Source organism: Limulus polyphemus, unplaced genomic scaffold, assembly GCF_000517525.1.
Source record: "Limulus polyphemus unplaced genomic scaffold, Limulus_polyphemus-2.1.2 Scaffold1, whole genome shotgun sequence".
Taxonomy (NCBI): domain Eukaryota; kingdom Metazoa; phylum Arthropoda; class Merostomata; order Xiphosura; family Limulidae; genus Limulus; species Limulus polyphemus.
In genome coordinates this window covers 1,951,246-1,976,053 of record NW_013665611.1, presented here as the reverse complement: position 1 = coordinate 1,976,053, position 24,808 = coordinate 1,951,246, and the positions used below count along the sequence as shown (strand labels likewise).

Here is a 24,808-nt window from a genome sequence, read left to right as displayed (position 1 = left end):
AATTACTAATTTATAGTAATCTTATTCCTGAATATTAACCAAATTCTTTCCATTTTTAATCTCATCATTCATCCTTGAAAGACACGTAAACAAATGTCCAGAAAACACTGTAAGTAGAAATTTTCTCAAGCTTGAGTAACTAGACAACCTTTATTTATCTAACGTCAAAGGGCATCCAATTACTTAAACATGTAAAAAGTACAACTAGAAAGTGGAAAATTATTTATTTAGTTTTACCAAACTTGCTGGTAAGTAGTGTTAACATTTAAAGTCCATATCTCTGCACTGTCAAAAGCTTTCATAATAGAGAGATCATGCTCAATAGGGAATATTGCCCACATTTCTCAGAAAGAAAAATTGGTCTGTGACTTTGAATGTGATGAGGGAGAAGAGATTCATCCTAACCTGAGTTCTAGCTTTGTACCTAGAACTAGTATTCGTTAGCAGTGGAAGAAAATTAACCTTTGGGGGCATATAGTTGTTCAATATATTCAAGAAAAGCTTAGCGAGTAATGTGAAACATCATATCCTACCTCTGGGTTTCTCAGGGGCTGGTTTCCCAAGACCTGTGAAAGGAACCTCTCCTCCACGTTGAATCTGTCTATACCATGCTTTCTGCTGTTGGGGATTTAAAGTGTGAGGTTTCCCTGTCTTCCTTAATAATGTGGAATCACTTTCATAACCATCAGGGAAGGCACTAAAAAATTAAAGTGATTGCATATAAGCCTAACTTTTGATGACTGTATAATCAAGTGATTATGAGTGTGAGTTATTCATATGAATAACAAGATATTTCTATGGAGGAAGGAATGAAAATATACAATTTCTGACAAGCCTTCAATACATTATACAGCTTCAGAATAAGAATCAAACATTGCAATTATAAACAAACACATCCCTATTTTTTTAACAGTGCAAGTGATGTATACATGCACATGTGCTAGTTGTGTAGTATAATGGAAAAGAAGTATAAGCTAATTCTTAAAACCATACAAGTGAAGTATAGCACAAGCTTAACAGAAGCATTAAGACAGTACAAGTAATGTATGAGTAAGATAATTCTTTAGAATATTATAAATGATACATACTTAACAGCACTTCAATTAAGGAAGTGTATCTAAACTTATCCTTGAGATTTTAAGTGCTGTATACCTAATCTTGCAGAATTTTACAAATAAAGCTAACCTAAACTAATCCTTCAGAGCATTACAAGGGAAGTATGTCTAAGGTTATCCTTTAGAACAATATAAGTGTTTTATACCTACTCTTGCAGAATAACCCAAATAAAGTTAACCTACACTAATCCTTCAACAAATAACAAGAGAAATATGCCTAAGCTAATCCTCAAAACAACAAAAGTAAGTCTGAGCTAATCCTGCAGAACAGCACAAGTGATATGTACTTAATCTTGCAAGCACAACTTATAAATAAACTAATCACAGGATTACAACGATGTATATCTAGACTAAGCCTTCACAACAACAAAGAGATGTATACCTAAACTAATCCCTTAGAACAGTACAATAGTATAACTATGTTCATTCTTCAAAATAATGCACCTGATCTACTAAAATATTTTTTTCAGAGAAGTGGAAGTGAAATACTACAACATTAATCTTTATGATCATGTAAGTACAGTATGAATGGGCTAATCATTGAAAATATGCATTAAAAGACTTTCTAATTAAAGCTTTTAAAAGAATACAAGCTAATCCTTGAAAAACATCACAAATTATTCATAAGTTAATGTTTAAAACAATGCAAATGAGTAATGAGCAGTATAATAATAATGCACAACAGTGCAAAAGATGCATTTTTAAAGTTAACTTTTCAAGCCACTACATGTAAAACTATAAAAGGTCCTTCACTAATTCAGAACACTCAAAATGTAGTTTTTCAATGTTTTCTAAATAACAGCCTTATAGCAACACAAAAAAATACAATTTTTTTAGTGAGTATATCAATTGAAAACTCCTAGATTTTACCCTTCTTTATGCCCCCCAGTGGCACAGCGGTATATCTGCGGACTTACAATGCTAGAAACTGAGTTTTGATACCCGTGGTTGGCAGAGCACAGATAGCCCATTGTGTAGCTTTGTGTTAATTCCAAACAAACAAACCCTTCTTTAATTAGAAGAATATATATTCATTTAAGTAAGTTCACATAAACTTTTCAGGCACGTAACTGCACATTTCCTTCAATTAGCTAAAGTTTTTTTTAAAACTGTAGATTAATCATAAACTTACATTAATCATCACAGTGAGCTAAGATTACATGTTACAGTAACCATTCTACAGAGCTCATGCTTACTTGACTATGCATCTGTGTTATCGTTCTCCTGGGGTAAGGATCATCTCCATGTGAACAGATGATGCAGAGGTTTGTAGAAGTTTAATATAGAATGATGTCCTTGGATATGTATAATGGGTATGATCAGTGATTAGACAATTTAAAATCATCAAATGCCACACTATAGCTTGGTCTGATTTAAGAGTGTGATACAAACACAATTCATCTGTGTTTTGTAGATTGCAAAAATCTTGAATGTTCTCTACTCCAGCAGCCAGTTAATTAGAAAAATAAACAGGCTGGATAATGTAAAGTAAGCCACAGTACATTTAATTTGTGTTAAAAAAAATTTGTTTCTTGTTTCACACAGGATTTTGAATCTTCCCTTTCTTATCTATTTCATGTATTCTTTGCAATACATTCTTATGAGCATGCTGTTTTGTAGAACTTAATAGTTACTGGCTCCAGTTTTACTTGGGAATATCTCACAAATAATATAAACTTGCAGTATTATAAAATTTTTTTGTATATCTAGCTTGATTAAAACCTATCTGAATTTTGTTTTTACTATTATAACAGTCATTTTAAAATGTACTATTTATTTTTCATATAGATACAATTCAATTATTACATCAAAATGTTTTTCTGGTTTATAATTTGTTTTATTTCAAATGCTTCTTTTCTTTTTTATTTTCCAAATATTTAAATGCTTTAAATTTTATATATATCACTGTCTGGATCTCTTTGTACCAAAAATAATTATTGTATACATAAGGTAAAAAATAAATAAATAAAAACCTACTCACAAGGATTGTTTTGGCCAATGTTCTTGGTGAAAAGAAGACCTTTGTTTATGCTTAAAAACAAAAAATTCACACAAGTTACAATGAATTTCACCACATCAAGTCAAAGAAACACTTCTGGTTTATTTTTGAAATCTTCTTTAAAGGATAGAAAATGTAGAGCAATAACTTTCAAATAAGACCAATGTATATGATAATAAAATTCTATGCTTAGTAATTTCTGTTGAGCAGCAACAAAAATTATGATTCACGTTTTCATATATATTGATTGCAAAGGAAAATAATACTCAACTACAGTAAAATTGAACTAACTTATTTTCCTGGGCTAAAAGTAAAGCAACATTCTTTACAAACAAACAATCAATGAGGTTTTGATAACCTGTATAGTTGTTTATCTTTTTTAGTGTAATGTTGCAGTCAGTGCCTTATACTCAAGTAAACTTACACTTGCAGCATGCTTAAAATTGCATAATAGTATAGATCTTAGTTGTTGTATCTACTACTTACAGCCTTAACACCATTCATCTTGCCTTTATATTAATAATACATTTCTAAAGGAAAATTCGTTTTTACAAAACACAGCATTTTAGTGAGTTAGTGAAGTTGTCTAACCATATGAATCTTTATAACACACACATATATATATAGATATAAATACACACACACACAATTTAAACTGAAAATTACTGGTTATGTGCATATTTATAGAATCAGAGTAAGATAAAATTTTATAAACAAATTATTAACAACAAAGAACAAAGGCTCTGCAACAACAAATATGTTTTATGTTACTGCAATCAATCCACACAACTGTGAAACATATATAAATATATAATATGTTAGCATAAAGAGCAATGTACATTGTAATATTAAAACAAATTTTCACTAGAATTCTTCATAATACATTCTTCCAGGTAAAAGCTCCTTTGTTTCTAAGAAACTGTAATACCAATTTCTATTTTGTAGTATTTAACATTTTGTAAATAACACCTCCAACAATCAAAAATACTTTCTTTTTTAGAAAGCTCCTTTTCACAATTTTGTTCACCTTTTTAACCTTGTCCTAGAAAATTTTTTGTTTCTCTTGTTCATTTTTGATAATTTTATCATGAAATTTTAAAAATTGATCTAAAATTACATATATCCATTTGGTACATGCCAGGCTAAATTTTTTTATTCCTTTGGAAATTCAATTATTTCATCTAGTGATTATTCTTTGTTTGAATAATTTATATACTAATTGTTATACAAACCCTGAAAAAATAATTCTATATATAACAAACATATGTACAGATAATTCAATGATTTTCACCACAGATTTTAAAAAGTTTCATTTAATCATAACTGTTTAAACATACGGGGTCTTGAACAAAGTTTTTTTTGGATAAAATATCTGAAGAAGTCAGTAATGAAATTTTACTAATCCTTGATAGTTTCTATCACAAAAAATGAAAGGTTAGTTTGAAGCATTATCACAAACAATACTAACCTCTTCATTGTAGACTTCATCTTCCTAATGTTGAGAGCAAATGAAGAAGCATTAAGAAATAAAAAAATAAGTCATACAAAATTACACAAATCTAAAAACTGCATGAACCATTTAATTACAAGGAGTTATAAGAAATAAGCAGAATTTTCTTTCATGTTACATTTTGGCTTACAATAAAACTTTGTTAAGAAATTAGTTACAAATACATTTCACAGTGCCAGAATTCATAAAACCAAATAGCCAAAGTTAGTACACAGACAAAAATAAAATCTAGTCTTACTATGCACACAAAAACGTGCCAAGTTTAGTACACATACAAGTAACTCAAGCAAATTTAATACACAGACAAAAACTCAATTTGACCTCAAACCTAGCACACACACACACAAACACAAATAGTTTGTTAAACTATGTGCAAGTACAAATTAAAGTAGGCTTTCATACTCACACAAGCTTGCCTAATCTAATGCTCATAAAAAAACTGTAAATTCTAGAAAACAAAAAAAACTAGAATTGCTATACATATAAATAAAATTTTAAACTTTTACTACACAGAAATAAGCTTGTTAAGCTTAGCAAACACACAACAAATAAAACTATCAAATATTGTATAAGCAAAGAAATGAGACAATTAAACATTTTAGCCTTTACACAGTTTGGATGCATTGACGTTGTACATCACAAATTAACAAAACACTGTCAAGTTTTACATCCATTTGAATTACAACTTTGTTTCATTCTTATCAGATGTATTTATTAAAATTCTCAGTCTCGATAAATATTCAAATTAAGAAAAACTTGGTTCAAAAGGATTTACTATTTCAGGGAAAAAGTTATCAGGTCTGGTATATGTACAAATAAACTAATTATCAGAACAGATAAATACACACATAACCTCAAGCATGAAAGCTGTGTGCATATAAAATGTATGAAATCTTACTCCTTTAGAACCAGATGATTGTGACTGATCAAATAATTTATACCTATTACATGTATCTTTTATTTAATGTAATCTAAAACTGTCAGATTAATAATCCCACAAATACAAAAAAAATGGTAAGTCTAGTACACAGACTCAGAAAATTAAAAACCTGCCATGAGAAGGACTTCAACTTAACACCATCATCTGACCAACAACACATCTTGGATTGTCTCGGAGCTAACAAAACATTCTTAGCTAGTAACCACATACCAATTATACACACACACACACACGCATATACCTACAACTCTAAATAAACCAATAACCCAAATAGCAACAAAGCTGTGGGACAAGACACTGAAAGATCTATTTCAACCAGCATTTGAGATCAGGTATCGATCGTTAATTCACACCAATGCTGTGTGACTGAAGCTTTCCTAACTCAACTAATGTGGCCCTAGTCCCAGACAGAAAGCTTATCATCTTTACTTTCAAGCAAGCAAACATATAACTTACTTTATTTATTCTACCTAAACAATTTATGTGGCCAACCTTTCTGTATTAAAAAAACGTGTTATTCACCTTATCAACAAGAAAGATCTACATTTTACTCAATATGCTGTAACTACTAAGCATACCACTTACTAAATTTGTATATGATATACAAAACATTTTAGGGCAGAAAATATTTGTAACAGTAAATTTACACAACAGCTGATTTAAATTCAACCTAAAAATTATACATTTCAAGTCTCTCACTGGTTAATGATGTACATAAAAATAGTAAGATCATAATTCAGTCCTTCAACATATGTTATAGTAACTAAGAGTAACTGACTCTATCACTGACTTTATTATAACTGCATTTTAATTGGATACTATTACACAGTGTATTCATTTGATATCTTAGTTTGATCTAAAATGTTTGTACCTGCATAACAAGTTATTAATAAATCGTGTTCCCTGTTAATTATGGTAAATATAGTCCTTATCCAATTGACAGCATCTTCTATGCATACTTTTATCAATCCTTATGTGTATCTGGTTCAAAAAAGTATAACATAGCAGGTCGTTAACTTTTTCACTGCTCAGGTGGAACTCATAGTATAGCATGTAAAACTAAAGAAGAATTACCAAAAAGTCATATAATGATCTTTATGTAGGCCTGACATAAGGGAGTGGGAAGGGTCAGTCGAGTCCGAGCAACCCTATTGACTGCAAAATAAGACAGGAGGGTGAGCAGGACTTGTTTGTTTTTCCAGATGTGGTATCACACTCCTCTCTTATCTGACTCACTAGCACAGCATTGGTTGTGAATAACATGACTATATTGTACAAATATTACACTTAGCACACTAATATAAATCACTAAAACAAATATATAAGTGCCTAATATTTACAATATATAAATTTTTCACTGCAATGTATAGGCATCAGGGGGTGAAATCTATGGGTCACTGTTACAACCAAGTATCAGCTTTCATTTCAAATGGTGGTGGGAAAACCTAACACTACATATTATGCATGAAGCAATTCACCTGGGATACATCATATGATGCATGGAGCAGTAAAAGGGTTAGTGGCATATATAGCACTCATGAAATCTGTAGTATGTGGAACATGCATTACCTATCCAACTTATGAACATTAAGAATATGGTACAAACACAATTATTCCAATCTTTTGTACTTGATGGAAATACCATTTATCTAATCTAATGTATTTGGCTTATAACAAGGAATAAACCCTTAAACAAAAACATAAAAAAGGAAAAGATGCAGCATATGCTACATACTAACTAGCACCAACTAGAATGTTATTCAAAATCAAGTATATAAACAGGCAAGTTATTCTCATTCCACTACATGCTAACATACTGAAATCCTACCAGTCGATCAATTTCTCTCCAGAAATCTGCCCAAAACTGAAAACAGAAGTTATTACTGATGTTACTCAAAGTACATTATGCATTTTATCCAGTGATTTAACACAAGTCCATATAAAATTATGATAAATTAAACTAAAAAAAGTGTAAACATAGAAGTATCATCATATTTATTCTGTGCCTGATTTTTTATCATGAGCTTTTCTGTTGACTGCATATATTACAAACCAAATCAAGCTGTACCAGTAGTTCTCAAACTCTGTCATGGTAAACCTATTTAAGCTACGAAAATAAAAACAATTACAAGTCCCTCCGGTTTAGGATGTGAGAGAGACTAAGTGGGAAGAAAACCATGCAGTGTAAGTCTGATGTATTATGGTTATTAAGAGATGCCTCATGACAAGGTAATCAAATTATTTGTAATATTTCTCAATACTTTTCTTATTTGAGTTATTTTTCTAACAACATTTTTTTCTTTAAAATCATTAAACCTTTCTTTAAAAAATAAACATGCAACTGACATCTCCTCTGACAGAGTCCTGTGCCTTCCTGTGTGGAATGCACCCCTTAGTTTGAGAACCACTGAGCTATATATATTAGTTTTGCTTTTTCTAATACAAATTGTCAATAAATAACCACTTGAATAAATGATAGCTTAAATCTAAAGCTCATGACTAGCAAGTCCAATATTATAGTTGGCTTTATGATTTAGAAAAATACCAATTTCTTCTAACTTAAATTTACTGTCAATAAAAAAACTAAATTTGGATTAAGTGTTATTTAGACTTTTGGAGTCAATTCTTACACATCTATGTGTATCCCATATTAAGCAAGTAACACATAATCATTTCATACAGCCACTTCAGACTATTACACAGACCTAAAAAAAAACAAAAGCATTGTAATTCAAGTGACTATATTGCTACCAAAAAAGAGGATTATTCTATTACTCTATATTAAAAAACAAAACAACAACAACAAAAGTATTTATATATATATATCATTAACAGGAAATTACAGTCCTACAAAATACTGAAAACATTTGACCTGACTGTGTATAAAACAGAGTATTCACTTCACTGAAACATAATCCAGAGGTAAAATTCTGCCAGTACTCGCTGGTACCGAGTACCAAAACTTATTTTTTAAGGTAGTACTAGTACTGGGACTTATTTGAGCTGCTTTTTTATGTTTACATGTAGAATTTTTTTTCGTTTTTAAAAACAGGTTCACTTCACCCAGCTGAGTATCTCTACTTTTTTTTGAGAATTTTACCCCTGACATAATCTATCCATAATGATGCTAGAAATCCAAAAGTACATCATTATATTTAAAGAACATTCCATAACATAAAGACTCTTTCTATTGATTTTCAGATTAGTCCCATCACTACAAACAAAATAAATATGGACCTAAAACTTGCAAAAAGACTTAAGTTAATGTACATAAGTTTCCCTCACATCAGAAGTGACTCAACCAACTGGAGAATGCTTTATAAAAATGGGTTAACAATATTTATCATTAGATTATTGATGTGTGTGTGTGTTTTGTAGGTTTCACACCTTCACAGCAGCACTGTAGTTATAAGTGTTTGTGTTTTTTTGTTTGAGAGCAAAACTACATTGGGCTATCTGCTGTGTCTACTGAGAGGAATCAAACCTGTGAATGTAGCATTGCAAATCCAAAGACTCAGCACTGTTCCACCGGGGAACAGGTTATGTTTATCTAAATGTCAGTGATGAGAGCTTTGAGCAATAGCTTATCTTCTTTGTTGTGAATTAAATGTAATTACAAACACTCTCCTCCACTGAAGATTTTTTTTTTAACGATTCATGACTATCACACAATAAGTATCAACAGTACATTCTCCAGTTAAAATTTATTTCAAATAACAAGAACTTCCACTGTTGCAAGGAAAACTGCTGATGCAATTTTTTTTGGGGGGGGGGAGCAAATTTTAATTAATAGTAATATTTGGAATTAAAAATAAAACCCATAGTCACGCAACAAAAACAGATGCATATATCTGTGCAAATACTGGAAGATCAGTTTACAATAAATTATATTAAATTTCCTAACACATGCATACATGTATCAATCCAATGGCTGACAAACAACTACATATACATGAATGAGCTTGGTTAGCTTAAGAATAACTCAAAATTTCAAAATGAAATATAAGAAATGCTGCACAAATTATGGGCTTATGAAACATTACAAAAATGCTAAAAGACAAAGCACATTAAATGCTAAAATAAAATACATACTGACTGAAAACAACAGCTTAAAATTAGATACAAATGTACAAAAACTTCTTGCAGCTTTTAATATAGCTGAATTAAAGATATTTGTTACCACTGCCCATAAAAACTTGACTTAGAGAAACACAAAGTATTTCATATTTATTAGTTTCTGTGAAATTAGTGAAAAAACTGAAAAGCCTTATTCTATAATTAAAAAATAAAACAACACACTTTTCTTAATATAGTAATAAACTAGAAAATTGAGATGGTTATATGGTTTGAGACATAAGTTACCATTTCAAAATAAAAAACATTTAACCAAATTGTGAATTTCTAATTGTGGACCACCACTATAAATTTTAAATGAAATATTTAGAATTAACATTCAATAGAGCAATACAAACCCTTGTGAGTTTATAATAATTTTCAATGTAATAAAATGTCTGAAAAAAATATTGTCTTTATATCTAAAATCATTCTACACATACAGGTTTGACAGTGAACATGGTTCTGGTATACAGTCATGCAAAAAAAAAAAGAAAAAATACATGTTCCTAAAGATGCACCCAAACTTGGGTTAATACCTATAAAAGAACCTCTAACTATTAAGTCACACATTCATGTTGCTGTTAAATCATAATGATCCACATTTTAATAATTTATAATAAAAATAATGAAATTTATTTTCAAGTAAATAGTCATCCAACAAAACTTTCCTTCCAACGATGAAGAAACAATTTTTTAAGCAATATGATAATAAATACTTGGCCCTCGTTGATCACTTACCAATATTGCCTCTCTCTGTGCAATGGAAGAACGTCCAGGTTCATAATCTGCTATACTGTGTGGCTGATTTTTGTACACTTCTTGGCATGATCTTGACACAGGTGAAGTACGAGGTGATTCAAAACTGAGTGAAAATCAAAGTTGTTGGTTTACTGTTCTTTATTATTTTAATAATACAAGCTCAAAAGATCTTCAGTGACAATAAAGAACTAAAACAAATTTCATCACACTTAAAACTTCATCATGATAAAAATTAAAAGAATTAGCTATTTCAAACACCAATAAATATATACATATACTTATGTACATTACAAGGTATGAAGATATTGATAACTCAAACTGCTAAATTTCATGTACAATATAAGTGTACATATCTTTCTTAAAACATGAAGAAATGATTCATTACCTGAAAAAGTGAGAATTATGAAAACAGAAATATCATAAAATGATTGTAATACTGACTGAATAAAATTCAAATCATTATTGGTATAATAAAGTGCTTTTATTAACAATACAAACAAGAAAAAAGAATATATACATTTAATTAAGAATTAACAATCATTAAAAGAAAAGAGAATTTGCACAAATGGTTATTAATTATTTATTTCCGAATCAAAGCATGCTACAAAGTGCTAGTAAAATAATCAAATTCTTCAAAAATAAAAATGGGAATGATAATAATCATTTCATTACATGAAAGTTTCCCACATGCACTAAGCTTTACTAAGAACTCAGTAAGATACATTTTAAAATGTTGTTTGGGATGGAATGAGTTTTGTATACACAAATTCCCTTTTACAAAAAAATATTTAATGGATAAAATATCCCACGATAGCAAAACATACAGCTATAACAATAAGCTTAATGTGTGATTAAGTCTGATTGTTCTTTTTTTTATATTTGCAAAAAATTACACAAAGGTTATTTGTGCTAGATGTCGCTAATTTTGAACTGATAGACTAGATGAACATTAGCTAATCAATGACAACCACTTTCAACTTTTGGTACTCTAATAAGATAGTGGGATTTGACCATCACTCTTAAAATGCACCTACAGCACAATGTCATGAGTCTGAATTTGCAACAAAGAGACGCTAACTACAAACCCTCAGATTCACAGTTTGGCATACTAACCACAAGGCCAGATTTTGTATGCTAAACTTTGATAAAAAACATTTTCTGAGGTTCACTCAGCTAGTAAATCAGGTAATTTAATCGATTAATTTTTGAGGCAAAATCTGAATCTTCTAGTTGATGAAAAGTTCACACTAGAAATAACATTTCAGAAAAATCTAATGTTTAGCTTATATTTAGATAATATATCACATGCACAAAAAGAGATAATCACATCAAAGTTAAAGAGAACAGCAGTGTAAATGCCTACAAATTTCCTTCTATGATTGATTTTATTGTTGATATTTATAAGCTTCAGTTTTTTATTTCATTAGCTTACACGCACTCAAGACTTCCTATAGTAATTACTTCATTAAAAAAGAATTCAAATGTCATAACTATTTTGCTTTACAATATTTCTATTTTTATTATATATAGATATATAATATTTTAATACATTATCATTAGATATTACAGGCTTAAATATTAATATATAAAATCTAGTGGTGATTGTTTTCAATACTATAATGAAATCAAATAGTAGGATAAAAAGAATTTCATTATATTAATTCATGTTCCTAATCATTCAAAATTCATAAGCTATGTCTTGTTTCTTCTGTTATTCAAAGAAAAGGTAGTCTAACATCGGATACTATTGTTTTATAGAATATTTTAAACTTACTATTGCTTCTCACGTGTAATTCCTTCCGTTTTTGGTCCTCGACTTCTCTCTGGTTTAGAGCGATGTGTGTAGGTTGCATATTTTGTGCCATATGTAAATGAATCTACAAAAAAGGAATAAGAGGTTACATTTATCATACACAAAAAATACATTTGCTTTAAACTACTAGGTTATGGTTATTATTGTAATTGCAAAACAATTGTAAAAGTCAATAGCCAAGAACCCTATTTCTTTATGTTACTTTTACTGACAAGCCCATCTTGGATTATATATTTTCTCCAGATGCAACTTGCATCTCCCTAATTATAGTCACACTAAGACTCATACAAAATTACCATTTAAAAAAAAACTAAATTTAAGACACCTTCTACATTAGATTAAAACACATTTTCCAATGTAAGAAACTCTGTCTCTCTCTAAAGATATTTTTCCAACCAAGTCAGACTTAAACATGTAGCCTTCAATATGAATAAAACTATCTCTAGAAATATACTGACTCTCTGACTATACAGTCAGATTCAGGCTGTGCACACCACAATAACCTCTCTCTAGATACTCTCCTTCTAAATGTATAGTTAAACTAAAATGTGTGCTCAATCATGAAGAACTCTCTATATGATACACTCATTCTCTAAGTGTTTATTCAGATGCAGACAAGTATCCTACAGCGTTGAGGAACTCACTATCGAAATTAGATTCAAACCTTTTAAAATTAAACTCAGATTGAGACAAGTGACTCCTAGCAGGAGCAAATCTCTCTAATTCAGATACTCACCTTCTAAATCATAATCAGGTTCAGACACATAACCTCCTGCACGAGGAACTCTCCCTACAGTAGAAAAAATATATACAACATCATTCATAAAAATATTTCTCAAACCAGAAATACAAATTACTATACAAACTGAAAGTAATTCTTATTTGTCTTATAAGTATTCTGAGTCTGTGTTTGTTCTCAAATCTATCAGGAACTCACTCCATTGTGTGCTATACTCAATAGGTTTTTGTATTTGATAAATTAATGTATAAAATTATGACTTTCATGATGAGACTAATATAATTCATCAACACAAAGAAATGTTCAAGTAAAAATCATGTGGAAGTCGTATGGCAGTATTATCACTAAAAATGATTATAAATGTTCAAATAACAACTTAGTAGCTTGAGAAATTTAGAAGAGTTATCTATTTTCGATCAGGAATATAAGGAAAAGCAATTCTTCAAAGCATTAAAGCTTTGGGTCATATTTTGAATGTCATGAAGAATAAGGTACAATCATACTTATTACTAATAGACAGGATACTGGAATAAGTACTATATGAAAAAGTAATTTAAATGTTACAAATGAGTGGACAGTCTTTGGTGTGTTTTCAGAAAAACATTCTAGGATTACAAAAGTGAAAATTGTTCTGAAATAAGTATATATATTTTTAAGATGACAGGGGTAGCTTCAAATGTGTATATCCTTTTAAAGATTACAGAAACAATAGTGTTTTCTGATAAGAATTTTTTTCAAATAATGAAATGAACAAGAGCACTTTGATGCAATAATATCATTCTTAAGATTACAAAAGAAAAATACTCTGGTGTATACTTAATATTAGAGAAAATATTTATAATACTATGGTTTCATATTTGAAAGAAGTGATTTATTGATTTCAAATGTTTATTCATTTTTTTGTTCTTTTCAAGTACCAGACCACACTGTAAAGTATTTGAAGTAGAAGTAATGATAATTCAGTTAAACACTAGCTTAAGAAATATAACAGTATTGAAAGAAAATAAACATGAAGTTATGGGCATAAATTTGACTAACCAAAATTTAAAAAAATACATTTTGTAAAATGAAAAAACAAAAAGCTGAGTGTTCCAGGTTTTCATTCCCAAATTAACATACCAATTTCACCCTGATATGTAGAATATTTTATGATAACAACTACTAGAGTACTTTTAAATGAGGAAATCTTTTTAAACAACAAATACTTTCTTTTTTTTTAGAATGTATAAATTGCAAAATATCATTAACAAAAGCACTTTAGGAGAAACCATACGTTTATATTTTTGATGATTAGAGTAACAACAGTAACCCTAAGTGACTAAACCTTCTTTAAGATTACCAAAACTATTGTGTTTTTGGGTAAGGATAACTTTCTCGGATTGCAGAGCCAAGCATGTTTTTTTTAAGATGACAGATATAATGGTATTCTCATTTATGTAAATTTTCTTAAAAATTAAGAAACAACAGTACTCTGAGGTAAGTGAGTGCATTTTAAGATGGGTACTCTTAGACGTGCATATGCTTTTTAAACTGACACAAACAGAAAACAAAAACAAGATTGTTCTCAGGTGAGAATATTTCACGATGATCACAGAGACAACAGTACTCTGAAATGACAGTATCATTTTTAAGATGGTCAAAACAAAATACCATGCATTAGTATATCCTTTTTAATGTGACAGAGATATGATATGAGTATCTTTGGTCAGTAAATGTTTTCCAATTTGGCAGAGATAATAATATTTTCACTTGAATATAATTTTTTTAAATAAAAGTGGCACAAAAATTAACTAGTTTAGCTACAAAAAATATTTTAAGATGACAGTAATAAGAGCTTACTTGGATGAGTACATATTTACAGGGTAGTGCATAATAATATACCCTTTTCAATATGACAAAGACAAAATTAGTTAAATGACTAAACCTACTGAACTGTTAGGAAAATTGTATGACAATCATGTGAAAATTTTGATGTGGTTAAAATGATGTTCTCAAAAGAAATAATTATATTTAATTTGACTATGATACAAGCATTCTATTTTATGATGACAAACAGGAAGGTGACTAATATATCATTTATTTATCTACATAAATCATAATTTCTATTCATAGGAAATTTTATGTAAAATATTTTTAGTGAATGTTTAACAATTAATTACATAGTTTTTATAAAATTTTTTTGATTTTCAAAAAGGAAAAACAAAAATACAGCATAAGTTTATAAATTTGGAACTAACAACATTAAAATACAGAGTAAATTAATCATCATTTTTTTAAACTTGACATAGAAGCTGAAAAAGAAAAAAAGCATTCACACACAGAAAGGAGACAATCTCTTTTCATTCATGCACATTTTGTTGATTAATTAAGTAGAATGTATATTTTTGTAGATAAGAAAGCGATTAAAAGTCAAAACAATGCTTCTAATTATAAATATACAATCAAAAAAACTTTCATACAAGTCTGATAGAACAACAGAACTTAATCTAGCTCCAATATTATGCCATTAATAATTATATTCACAAGATTAACTCTGATGTTAACAATGAAAAGAGAGCCACTTTCTAGGTTATCAGTAGCCCCTCTAAATCTGACCTTCTTCTCCCTTTCAGTTCACATTGTTTGTATTGGCTTTTTTTTTGTTCGTCCTTGTTTATGATTACAATTTAGTGTCAATTGAGTAAATCTACATCAAAAAGTTTGGGGTGAATGTTGTAAATGAATAAAAATATGAAATTATACATAATAATCTTTGTTATATGAGAATTTTATGAACATTGTCTTGTAGATTTTTTTTTCAGATTTGGTGCTTACATTTTTTTATCACTGTATTCATCCCTATCTTTTTTCTGTACTTTTGTGCAATGCAATTCATACATCATCCTTATTCTTCCCCAATTTTTTATTATTATTTGTTTCTCTTCTTTTTTTTTAAAACAATCAGTTTTAATGAATGACAGTTGCTAAGAGGGCAGCAGTTTTAGCCTGGCATTGTGAGTTGTCTTAATGGACATCATGTGTTGAAGTTAGTGAAATGCTATATTGTTTCTGCACTCCCCAAGTTAAAATAAAACATTTTGTGTAAATCATCTCAACAACTTCAAGCACTAGTGAGCTACCCCTTCTGATGCCAGAATCAGAATAATTAGCAGAACATTTAGTTGTTATGCTACTTGCTGATTCTCTACTTTATAGATGTTTTTTGGCTAAATTGAAGGTCTTAATAGTTTTTGAAAAACCTAAGTTAGGTGTTTATAAAAGTCTCTTAGATTGTTATGAGAGAGAGATTTAAGACTGTGATGAGCAATACATAATATGTGGTGGCCATTTTGTTTCCTGGCCCATCCTTATATCCTAAGCACTATTGTGCTTAATGATAATGCAAAACAGCACATGTCATATTTATGGCAAATTAGAGTTTTGGAAAAGAGAGATTAGTCCTCATATTAGCCTACTGCAATTTTTAAAAGTTATATGTCATGAGGTGCAAAAAAAAAGCAAAATTATCTACATACTTGAAAACTAACAATTGAAAAATTACTGAAAGAATCACACCTGAAAACAATTTGCATGTAAATTCTTATTACATGCAACTATAATTAAAAATATATATCATAAACATCACCCATAACAACATATAAATTCACACAAACACACATTACTGATACATGCAGATAACCATTTGAAAACAACCTTTTCCTCTGCTGTATTTCACAGTTGTATAATCACCTGAAAGGTAAAAAGGAAATATTTCCTAAAATGATTTTTGAAAGAAAATATAACACAACTGTACATTTCTTGTTACCAATTAAATTTTGATACATCACAATTTTAGTATATTGCAGTTAGGTTCACATTACACATAGTTACTAACACATATGGTAGCAATTATTTTAAGAATCTTTAGATATATAAAATGTATATATCTAATTGCAGTAATGACTTTAACATTCATAAATATATTCAACTAGTTTGGTTACTTAATGTGATGAAACATCTAATTACTGGTGCATTTGTACAAATACTATTTCACGCAAATAATACAGAACTGATAAAAATTCACTATGATTAATTTTATTCTGTCAGTTTGTTATGGATGATGCTTTAAAATATGAAACATTAAATGCTTGATATTGGTTATTTAAAACCTAAATAACAAACATTCACAAACATCTAATATCTAAAACATTTGGATCACAACAGTTACAAAACCTGCTTAATGAAAAATCCCATTTCTTAATTATGAATACACGTAAATACATGTTTTTATTATTCAGAAATTAGAAGAAACTAAAAATTCAGATTTTCTGAACTTCCTTTAGAACTGTTAAGATAGAGAACATGGAGTTTGTAAAACAAAAAATAACAAGCTTACAGCCTTTACAAGAACAACATCAAAATAAAAGAGCTTTTAATTAGTTTACAAAATAAGTAGCTTGTCCTTACCTAGACCCAGATCTTACTTCTAGTCATAAGTATTATATTGATATGATTTACAATATTGAATGATTCACAGTTTATATCAATTGGTGACAAATCTTTCTATTGAGAGTATTGGGAAAAATCTAGCAAATTCAAAATTTGGATTTTCATAAGCCAAGCATATATTTTACTGTATCATCTTTTTAAGTCCCTCAGTAAACCAGGTAACATCTTACGCATTTTAACAATTTCCTGATAAACCAGGTATTAATTTTACTCTAATCATCTTGTTAAGTCCCTTAAGTAAACTACTAACATCTTACATATTTTAACAATCACCTCATAAACCAGGTATTCATTCTACTGTATTTGTTTAAATCCCCCAATAAATCAGATGTATGTTGTACTTTATCTTGGTAAATCTTCCATTAAAATATGGATGTTACTCTTATCTTTGTATGTGTACTTTAAAGTTTTTCTATTCATTTATGATCATTATGTCTGTTAAATGCCTGTATAAATTAAATAAATATGTTTTAGCTAGTTTCTTTCTATGAAATTTGGTAAAAAATAAACATGACAAAGCTTTATATAGCATTCAATAGTTAAAAGTTAATAAATAAAAGTTGTTAAAAATAAAATTAAGATTATCAATACTTTCTTGTTTTGTATAGATGCAGGTAAAGTCATATAATTTGTTTGTTTTTTTTGTACAAATACACTAATCAACAAAACTAAGAATAGGCCAACTTATGTAATTACACACTGAAAAAAGCAGTTTAAGGACACGAAAGTACAGATATAGTCAGATTTCTGTATATCTAAGGCCAGATTCATATTAGCAAAACTCTCACTAATACTTAACTGCAATACATTCTCATTATACATGAGTTGCTACATGTATCTCTGATTGCAATACACTTTCTGATAAAATATAATGAACTATGCATGAAGTATCTCCAGGTCTTTTTGGTGTTTATGTTTTACACTAGTGGTGGGTCCCATTTATTCTTTTGCATGACAAGGACAAGTAAAATAGTGATGTGGGTGAGAAAACATTAAAAACTGTGAAAATAGATGTGGGGGTGTAGTAATCACCTAGGTACCGGCCAATGGGGTCCAGGAGGACTAACGCTCCCCTCCAAAAACTAAAATTTAGCATATCAAAACAAGAAAAATTGCCTTCTTCTTGTACTTTTCAAAATAAATTAAATACATTTTGTATTAAACACACTTAATCTAGACCAAAAATAATGTTTTTATAAAACAAACCAAAAAAACACTTCTACATAGTTTGCCCGGTGTGCATGTGCAGAATATTGTCCAGAGTAGGAAAAAGCTACAAGTTTCTTTAGGATAGCATATTACAAAAAATAAAATACTTCTTTTTCAAATATTCATGGACTTAATTATAAGACAAATAAGAAAACAATTCCTATTTCAAAATGTTTTTCATTACTGTTATGTAACAATTACATTTTATAAGCCTGATGAAATACAACTTCCACTAAATAATATTTAAGGCTTTCAAAATAAGCATACAATCCAAAACAAATATTGGTTCTTAATAAACTTTCACTTCAAAATTCTATTGGAGATTACAAATTAAAGCATCTAAAAAAAAGCAATATTAATTTACGTTCATCTCTTTTTTTTCTTTTTTTCATGCATTTTATGTTAACATGTTTACTATTTCAAACACTGCCAACTTCTTCATGTGTTCTTATAACTGATAAAAGTATCATTAATATAACATTCACAGTAAAGTGATTTGAATGTTTCTTGGCATTCATGCACCCTTTGCTGTTCATGATTACATAAAAACAAAATAACAACAGAACAATAGCAAATATAAATCGAAGTCCCATACTAATTCCCATCAGTTTTTATCAAAAATATTACTGTCAAAATCTAAAATGCCCATGACAGCAAAAAAGGTGATCAAACAAGTGTTTATGGCTAACAGTTGCAAAAGTCTTGTTGATCATACCCCCTACCTAATATGATTTATGAATTGTTTCAGAAAGTACTAAATCAGTCATATTAAGCAATTTCAGTTTCAACAAACAAATCTGTTTTATCACAACTTTTACACATCCTTCATTTTCTTGGTTCCATAGTCATAATATGCAATTACTATACCAGTTTTACTTATGAAGCAACTGATCATGAAAGTACAAATAAAGTATGTATGTATAAAAATTCTGATCCTTTAATGAGAATATAGTAACTATTTTCATTGTTAAGCTTATTATCATCTAAACAAAAAATATTTCTTCTATATAAAGAATTATACAGGTATCATGCAAGAAGTAATTTCAAATTGCTTTTAATAATTTTGTACTGATATAAGAATAAAACAACTTGGTAAAAATCACAACTTTTCCTATATTTTCTGTAAATTTCTTTCAATGTTTTATAGTATTTTGTAAATATCTATTAACCATTTTTATTATAAAAAACAATTTCAGTTTACTATTTATTGTGAATAATGTCTCCATTTTGCAATAAGAAGAAAACATCTGTAACCAAAAAAGAGAGAAAAGAAAGGAAAAACAATTTTGAAACACACCTTCTAACTCTTCCAATCTGTGCAGAGATCTGTACATAGCTCTGTACCAGTCATTAATATACTGATCTTGAACCCTCTGTAAAAGAACAATATCCAGTTAATGCCAATACAAAGAACAAAACACAGACAGAAAATACTTGAAACAATAAAAGTTAAAAGAAAACAAAAATAATAATTTTCATTTCCTTTCAAATTTTAAAACATCAAATTAGAAAACAAGTGGCTGGCTCAAAACCAAAACCAAAAAATACAACATCAAGAAAGAGGTGGGTGAAGCTAGCAGGAAATAACTAGACATTGAATGGGGCTGGGTAAGACCTGGTGGTTTGTAGGTCAAAGGGTTCAAGATTTGAGATGCAATATGTTGCTGAGCTCTGCATATTCAGTTGTGTGGGCCTCATAACTGTGACAATGAATTCTACTTTTCAATTTAAAGTAGTCACAGGTGACAGATACTACTGACTAGCTGCCCTCTTTTTAATCAGTAGTACTGAATCAGAATGACCGTGCCTGAACCTTGGGACCTGTAACGTAGTCAGTTACCCTATGTGTTTCATAAGGTCATTTAGGTTGAAAATACTGAATACCAAGCAATTTCGCTTTTACTGCCAACCTGACAATGTCTTAAGCTCTAAGCCTTATTGTTAGCACCATTCAATTTATTTCTTCATGAATGTATTACATGTTAATGAATGTGGAGCACATGCATCAAGCATTGTTACTAATCTCATTCACTTTAAAAATATATTTAGATAACAGTAAGTGATTAAAGAATACATTCATTTTCTTCAAAATATTTATATTTTTGTAATATTTTATATTTGGCAGATTAATTCAGAAAGTAGATTGTGTATGTAATATCTCCTACTGTCCAAAACATGTGTAATTTACAAATGAATTTAATGTGAGTATATCAAGGTACAATTTTATGGTCACCATACAGATACCAATGACAATCACAAATGTCACTTAATAACATATACTTATAGCAGTGCACTACATAACCTATCCCTAAATTGAAACACTAATCAATCAATACACAACAACAGATAAAGTGTTTTTTTTATTGCTAGAGATGTGTAGACACATAAGTGTAGAATTTAGTTTATGAAAAATGTCAACTCCAAAAATAATGCTACTCACAGAAATTTCAAACTCACCCTACTTTTATGTTTCTTTTCCTTGTCAGACATACAGCATAATTAAAAAACATTTTTAATACTTCATAAGCTCATGATGTAAATTTTACACTTGAACTATTAAAATTCCTCTTTGCTAATTAACATTGCTATACAATACTTCCTATTATGTATTTTTATCATAAAAAGCATTTTTTCATCTCTTAATATTAATACATGCATATATATATATATATATATTGTTTTATGTTGTATACATGAAATTATTTCAGACTAAAACACATCAGAAGTACAATTTTTAGGTTTACACAAACATTTTTATAGTCATACATGTAAAGAGACATGAAAATGATTGTGAAAGCAAATAGTCATGCTCCTTACAAGGATGATTTTTAGGTTTGATCTAAATAAGTAGCTTGCTCGAATCAGAAGTTAAAATTAATACAAGGAATAATTTCATAGGTATCATTAGTTATCACAGATCGTTACTTACATGTACCCATACATACTACTTAAATTTAAATCACAAAATACAAATTTTTGAATTTAAGCAAACATTCAGTAATGTTTGAGCAAGCTATCTCCTAAGATGCTACTGGAAACACATATACCAGTTAACAGGCAGATGCAAACGTTATGCTGTAGCATTCATTGAGACTTAGTTATACAAGTAGGCCTGCAATTCAAACTCTTCAACTTCAAAACCATAATATTCATTTTAATTAATACATATGATTTATTTCATACTATTCTGAAATGTTCTCCAAACTTTTTACATACTATTTATTAATCCAAGCAACTAAGCAAATATAGAAGAAATATAAAGTTGTGAAATTTCAAATTGCAAGTAGTTACACATTATTAGGATTTTCTATTTGTTTGTTTGATTTTAACTCAAAGCTACACAGTGAGCTAGCTTCTGTCTGCAACAAGGACTTAAACTCCATACTTTGATGTTATAAATCCAAAAACTTACAAGCTGGCCCACTGGAGTTTCTGTAATTCTTTTAATTTAAAACAAAAAGATAGAATCAAACCTGAATGAAAAAATCACTACAGTTAAACCAAAAACTAACAATACATTTATATTAAAGCATATAATTTAATTATATTCAAGCGTTTCAAGAATAAATACAGATATAGATATATTTCCAGCTGCAAGTTACATAGACAATAAACTACACATAGGACACTGTTCTTATACACAGAATAAAGCTTAACATACGGTTGGAAATTATTTTTCTTACTACAGTATTGATGTTCCAGAAATTAAGTTGTTGAAAGATATCTGCTTGATGTAATAAAATATATATGTGGTTTATTTTTTTAAGGAAGTTTTAGTTATTACAGTTAATTAATATGATGAAATTTTTGTGTCTTTAAGTATATTAAGTTGAAATTTAGGTTGTTATTTTTTAGTAACTTATACTAAAACCCATAAGTCAAATGTACCAGTTTAAACTTAAAATAATTATATGTAAAAATTGATCTTAAAAAGTAAAACATCTTATGTGTATACTGTCATAGTTTCCTGCTCAAACATTTTCATAGCAATCCCAATGAATTGATTTAATCCTGTATTAAAATAAAAATGATTATAACAATAAGAATTATAAATATTAAGAATTTACTGTAAAAAACCACAAAAATCAACAAATGAGATAATAAAGAATAAGTAATCTTATAAAGACAATCTTTACTTTGATGTAATGAAATAACAGAAAAAAACAATGCTACATTAGTTATACTTACAGAGTGAGGACGAACAGGAACCCCTTTTTTTTGTGGACCAAAATTATCATAATTTGTTCTATCTTCTGTAGAGATAATGTCCTGAGATTTATTAATATAATTGTACATGTCTCTGGAGATGTTGTCTCCATTAAATGTTCCACTCTGGTCAACCAGTTCAGATTTATTTTGTGCATCTTTAAACAGAAAAACCAAATGTTAACAAATATTTTTCTACTTTCCTCTATTTATATTTTTATAAATATTTTTATATATAGAAAAAGAGATCTGCATATTTCTTACTCACTTATTTCAATGTAAAACAATAAATTACTTATATGTTGTTAAGTGTAAACATGCACAATGCACTATTTGCACAATTTTTTGCATTATAATAATTCTAGCTTACTTCTGAGCCACTGAAGAATAACAACAATAATTAAAAAACAAAAAAATTAAAGAAGATTTGTAAACAAATAGGTTTTGCAAAGTTAAAAAAAATATATATTAGGTTACTAAATATATTTAAGCACTTGACTTTAAACATTAACTTTTGCACAGAAAACTAAAGTTAACATTTTTCTACAACATTCATAAGCAAAAATTAAAACAAAAAAGAGTCAAAGAGTGTAAAGATTCCATTTTTAAATTTTATGAAATCATAAAACTAGATAATGTAAAGCATCAGTCTCTAAAGCCATCCAAGAAATGTGCTGTTGCTAATGGTAGGGCAAATAGGATTTTAGGTTGTTTCTCCAGAAATATTGAATACAAGTCTAAAGAGGTTACAACTTCATTGTATAGGTCACTGGTTAGGCCACATTTAGAATACTGTGCTCAGTCTTGAGCTCCTTACCTTAGGAAAAACATTGAATTGTTGGAAATGGTTCAGAAAAGGGTTACTAGAATGGTGCATGGGATGAGGGGATTGTCATACGAGGAGAGGCTGAAATGTCTCTCATTCTTTTCTCTTGAAAAAAAGAAGAGTTAAGTAGGATCTGATTGAGGTGTTTAAGATTGTAAAGGGAATTGATAGTGTTAATGCATCATCGTTCTTCATATTTAACAGTGAGAATAGTAGGACTAGGGGACACTAATATAAATTTTGGCAAGATAGAAGTCATCTTCAGCTAAGACAGTTTCTTTTTCTAACAGGGTGGTTGGCCTTTGGAATGGGTTGCCTACAGATGTTGAAGAGGCAGTAAATTCAAGTGAGTTTAAGAAAAAGCTTGATAAGTATATGAATGACAAGGGCTGGCTTTAAGAATTTTTTATTATTATTATTATTGTTTTAATTTAGTTTCGAGGATAGAACAGCCGAGAGGGATCAATAGGTCCCATGTTGTCCCAAAACATTATGTTATATTAAGTAATGGGCATAAGTTTGCAGGAATAAAATACCGTTCATTTGAGGTATAAGGAAAAAATGTTTTAGATGTTCTCTCACTATTGCATTCATCTATGTTGGGTCATTGACTGTCATACAGGTACTATAAGTATGTTGTTTAAAACTCATAACATCAATTAATACATATGGAGAAAAAAGTTAAACATGATTCCTACATACTTAAAACTAGTTTTATTAAGCAACTTTTGGCTACATTGCAGTAACCAGACTTATGATGTTAAAGATTTTTTAATAATGCCTCCTAAGTCTGATGATTGTAATGTAGCTGAAAGATTATTGACAAAAAAGGATTTTAAAAGTGGAGAAATCCTGTACAATTTTTTTTTTACATATTGTAAGTGTCCAGTACTGAAAAATGGAGTGGCTTATGTTGTACAAGTTACAGCATAATTTTACTTTAGTTATATTAACTTTGTAGCACATCACTCACACAACTTTGTTTGTTTGTTTGTTTTGAATTTCGCGCAAAGCTACACGAGGGCTATCTGCGCTAGCCATCCCTAATTTAGCAGTGTAAGACTAGAGGGAAGGCAGCTAGTCATCAC

The 24,808-nt window shown here is 29.1% G+C and overlaps 1 protein-coding gene across 12 annotated transcripts in view; it reads right to left on the bottom strand.

Annotated features, from left to right (window-relative positions):
* LOC106464952 (vinexin-like) overlaps positions 1–24,808 on the bottom strand; it is a 214,069-nt gene that overhangs the window by 48,956 nt on the left and 140,305 nt on the right. For 7 of the 12 annotated variants that reach the window (XR_002611087.1, XM_022389279.1, XM_022388835.1 and 4 more), the window contains 11 exons: positions 22,877–23,052; positions 21,146–21,166; positions 19,986–20,061; positions 16,685–16,720; positions 12,989–13,042; positions 12,214–12,316; positions 10,419–10,542; positions 7,393–7,428; positions 4,583–4,606; positions 3,097–3,146; positions 534–697 (listed from right to left, as the gene is read on the bottom strand). Coding sequence is in view for 11 of the 12 variants with exons in the window: in XM_022389279.1 (XP_022244987.1) it covers positions 534–697; positions 3,097–3,146; positions 4,583–4,606; positions 7,393–7,428; positions 10,419–10,542; positions 12,214–12,316; positions 12,989–13,042; positions 16,685–16,720; positions 19,986–20,061; positions 21,146–21,166; positions 22,877–23,052 (864 nt within the window). In the remaining variant the exon portion in view is untranslated. The remainder of the gene's footprint in view (positions 1–533; positions 698–3,096; positions 3,147–4,582; positions 4,607–7,392; positions 7,429–10,418; positions 10,543–12,213; positions 12,317–12,988; positions 13,043–16,684; positions 16,721–19,985; positions 20,062–21,145; positions 21,167–22,876; positions 23,053–24,808) is intronic. The other 5 variants (XM_022389018.1, XM_022389075.1, XM_013925164.2 and 2 more) reach the window with 5 other exon arrangements.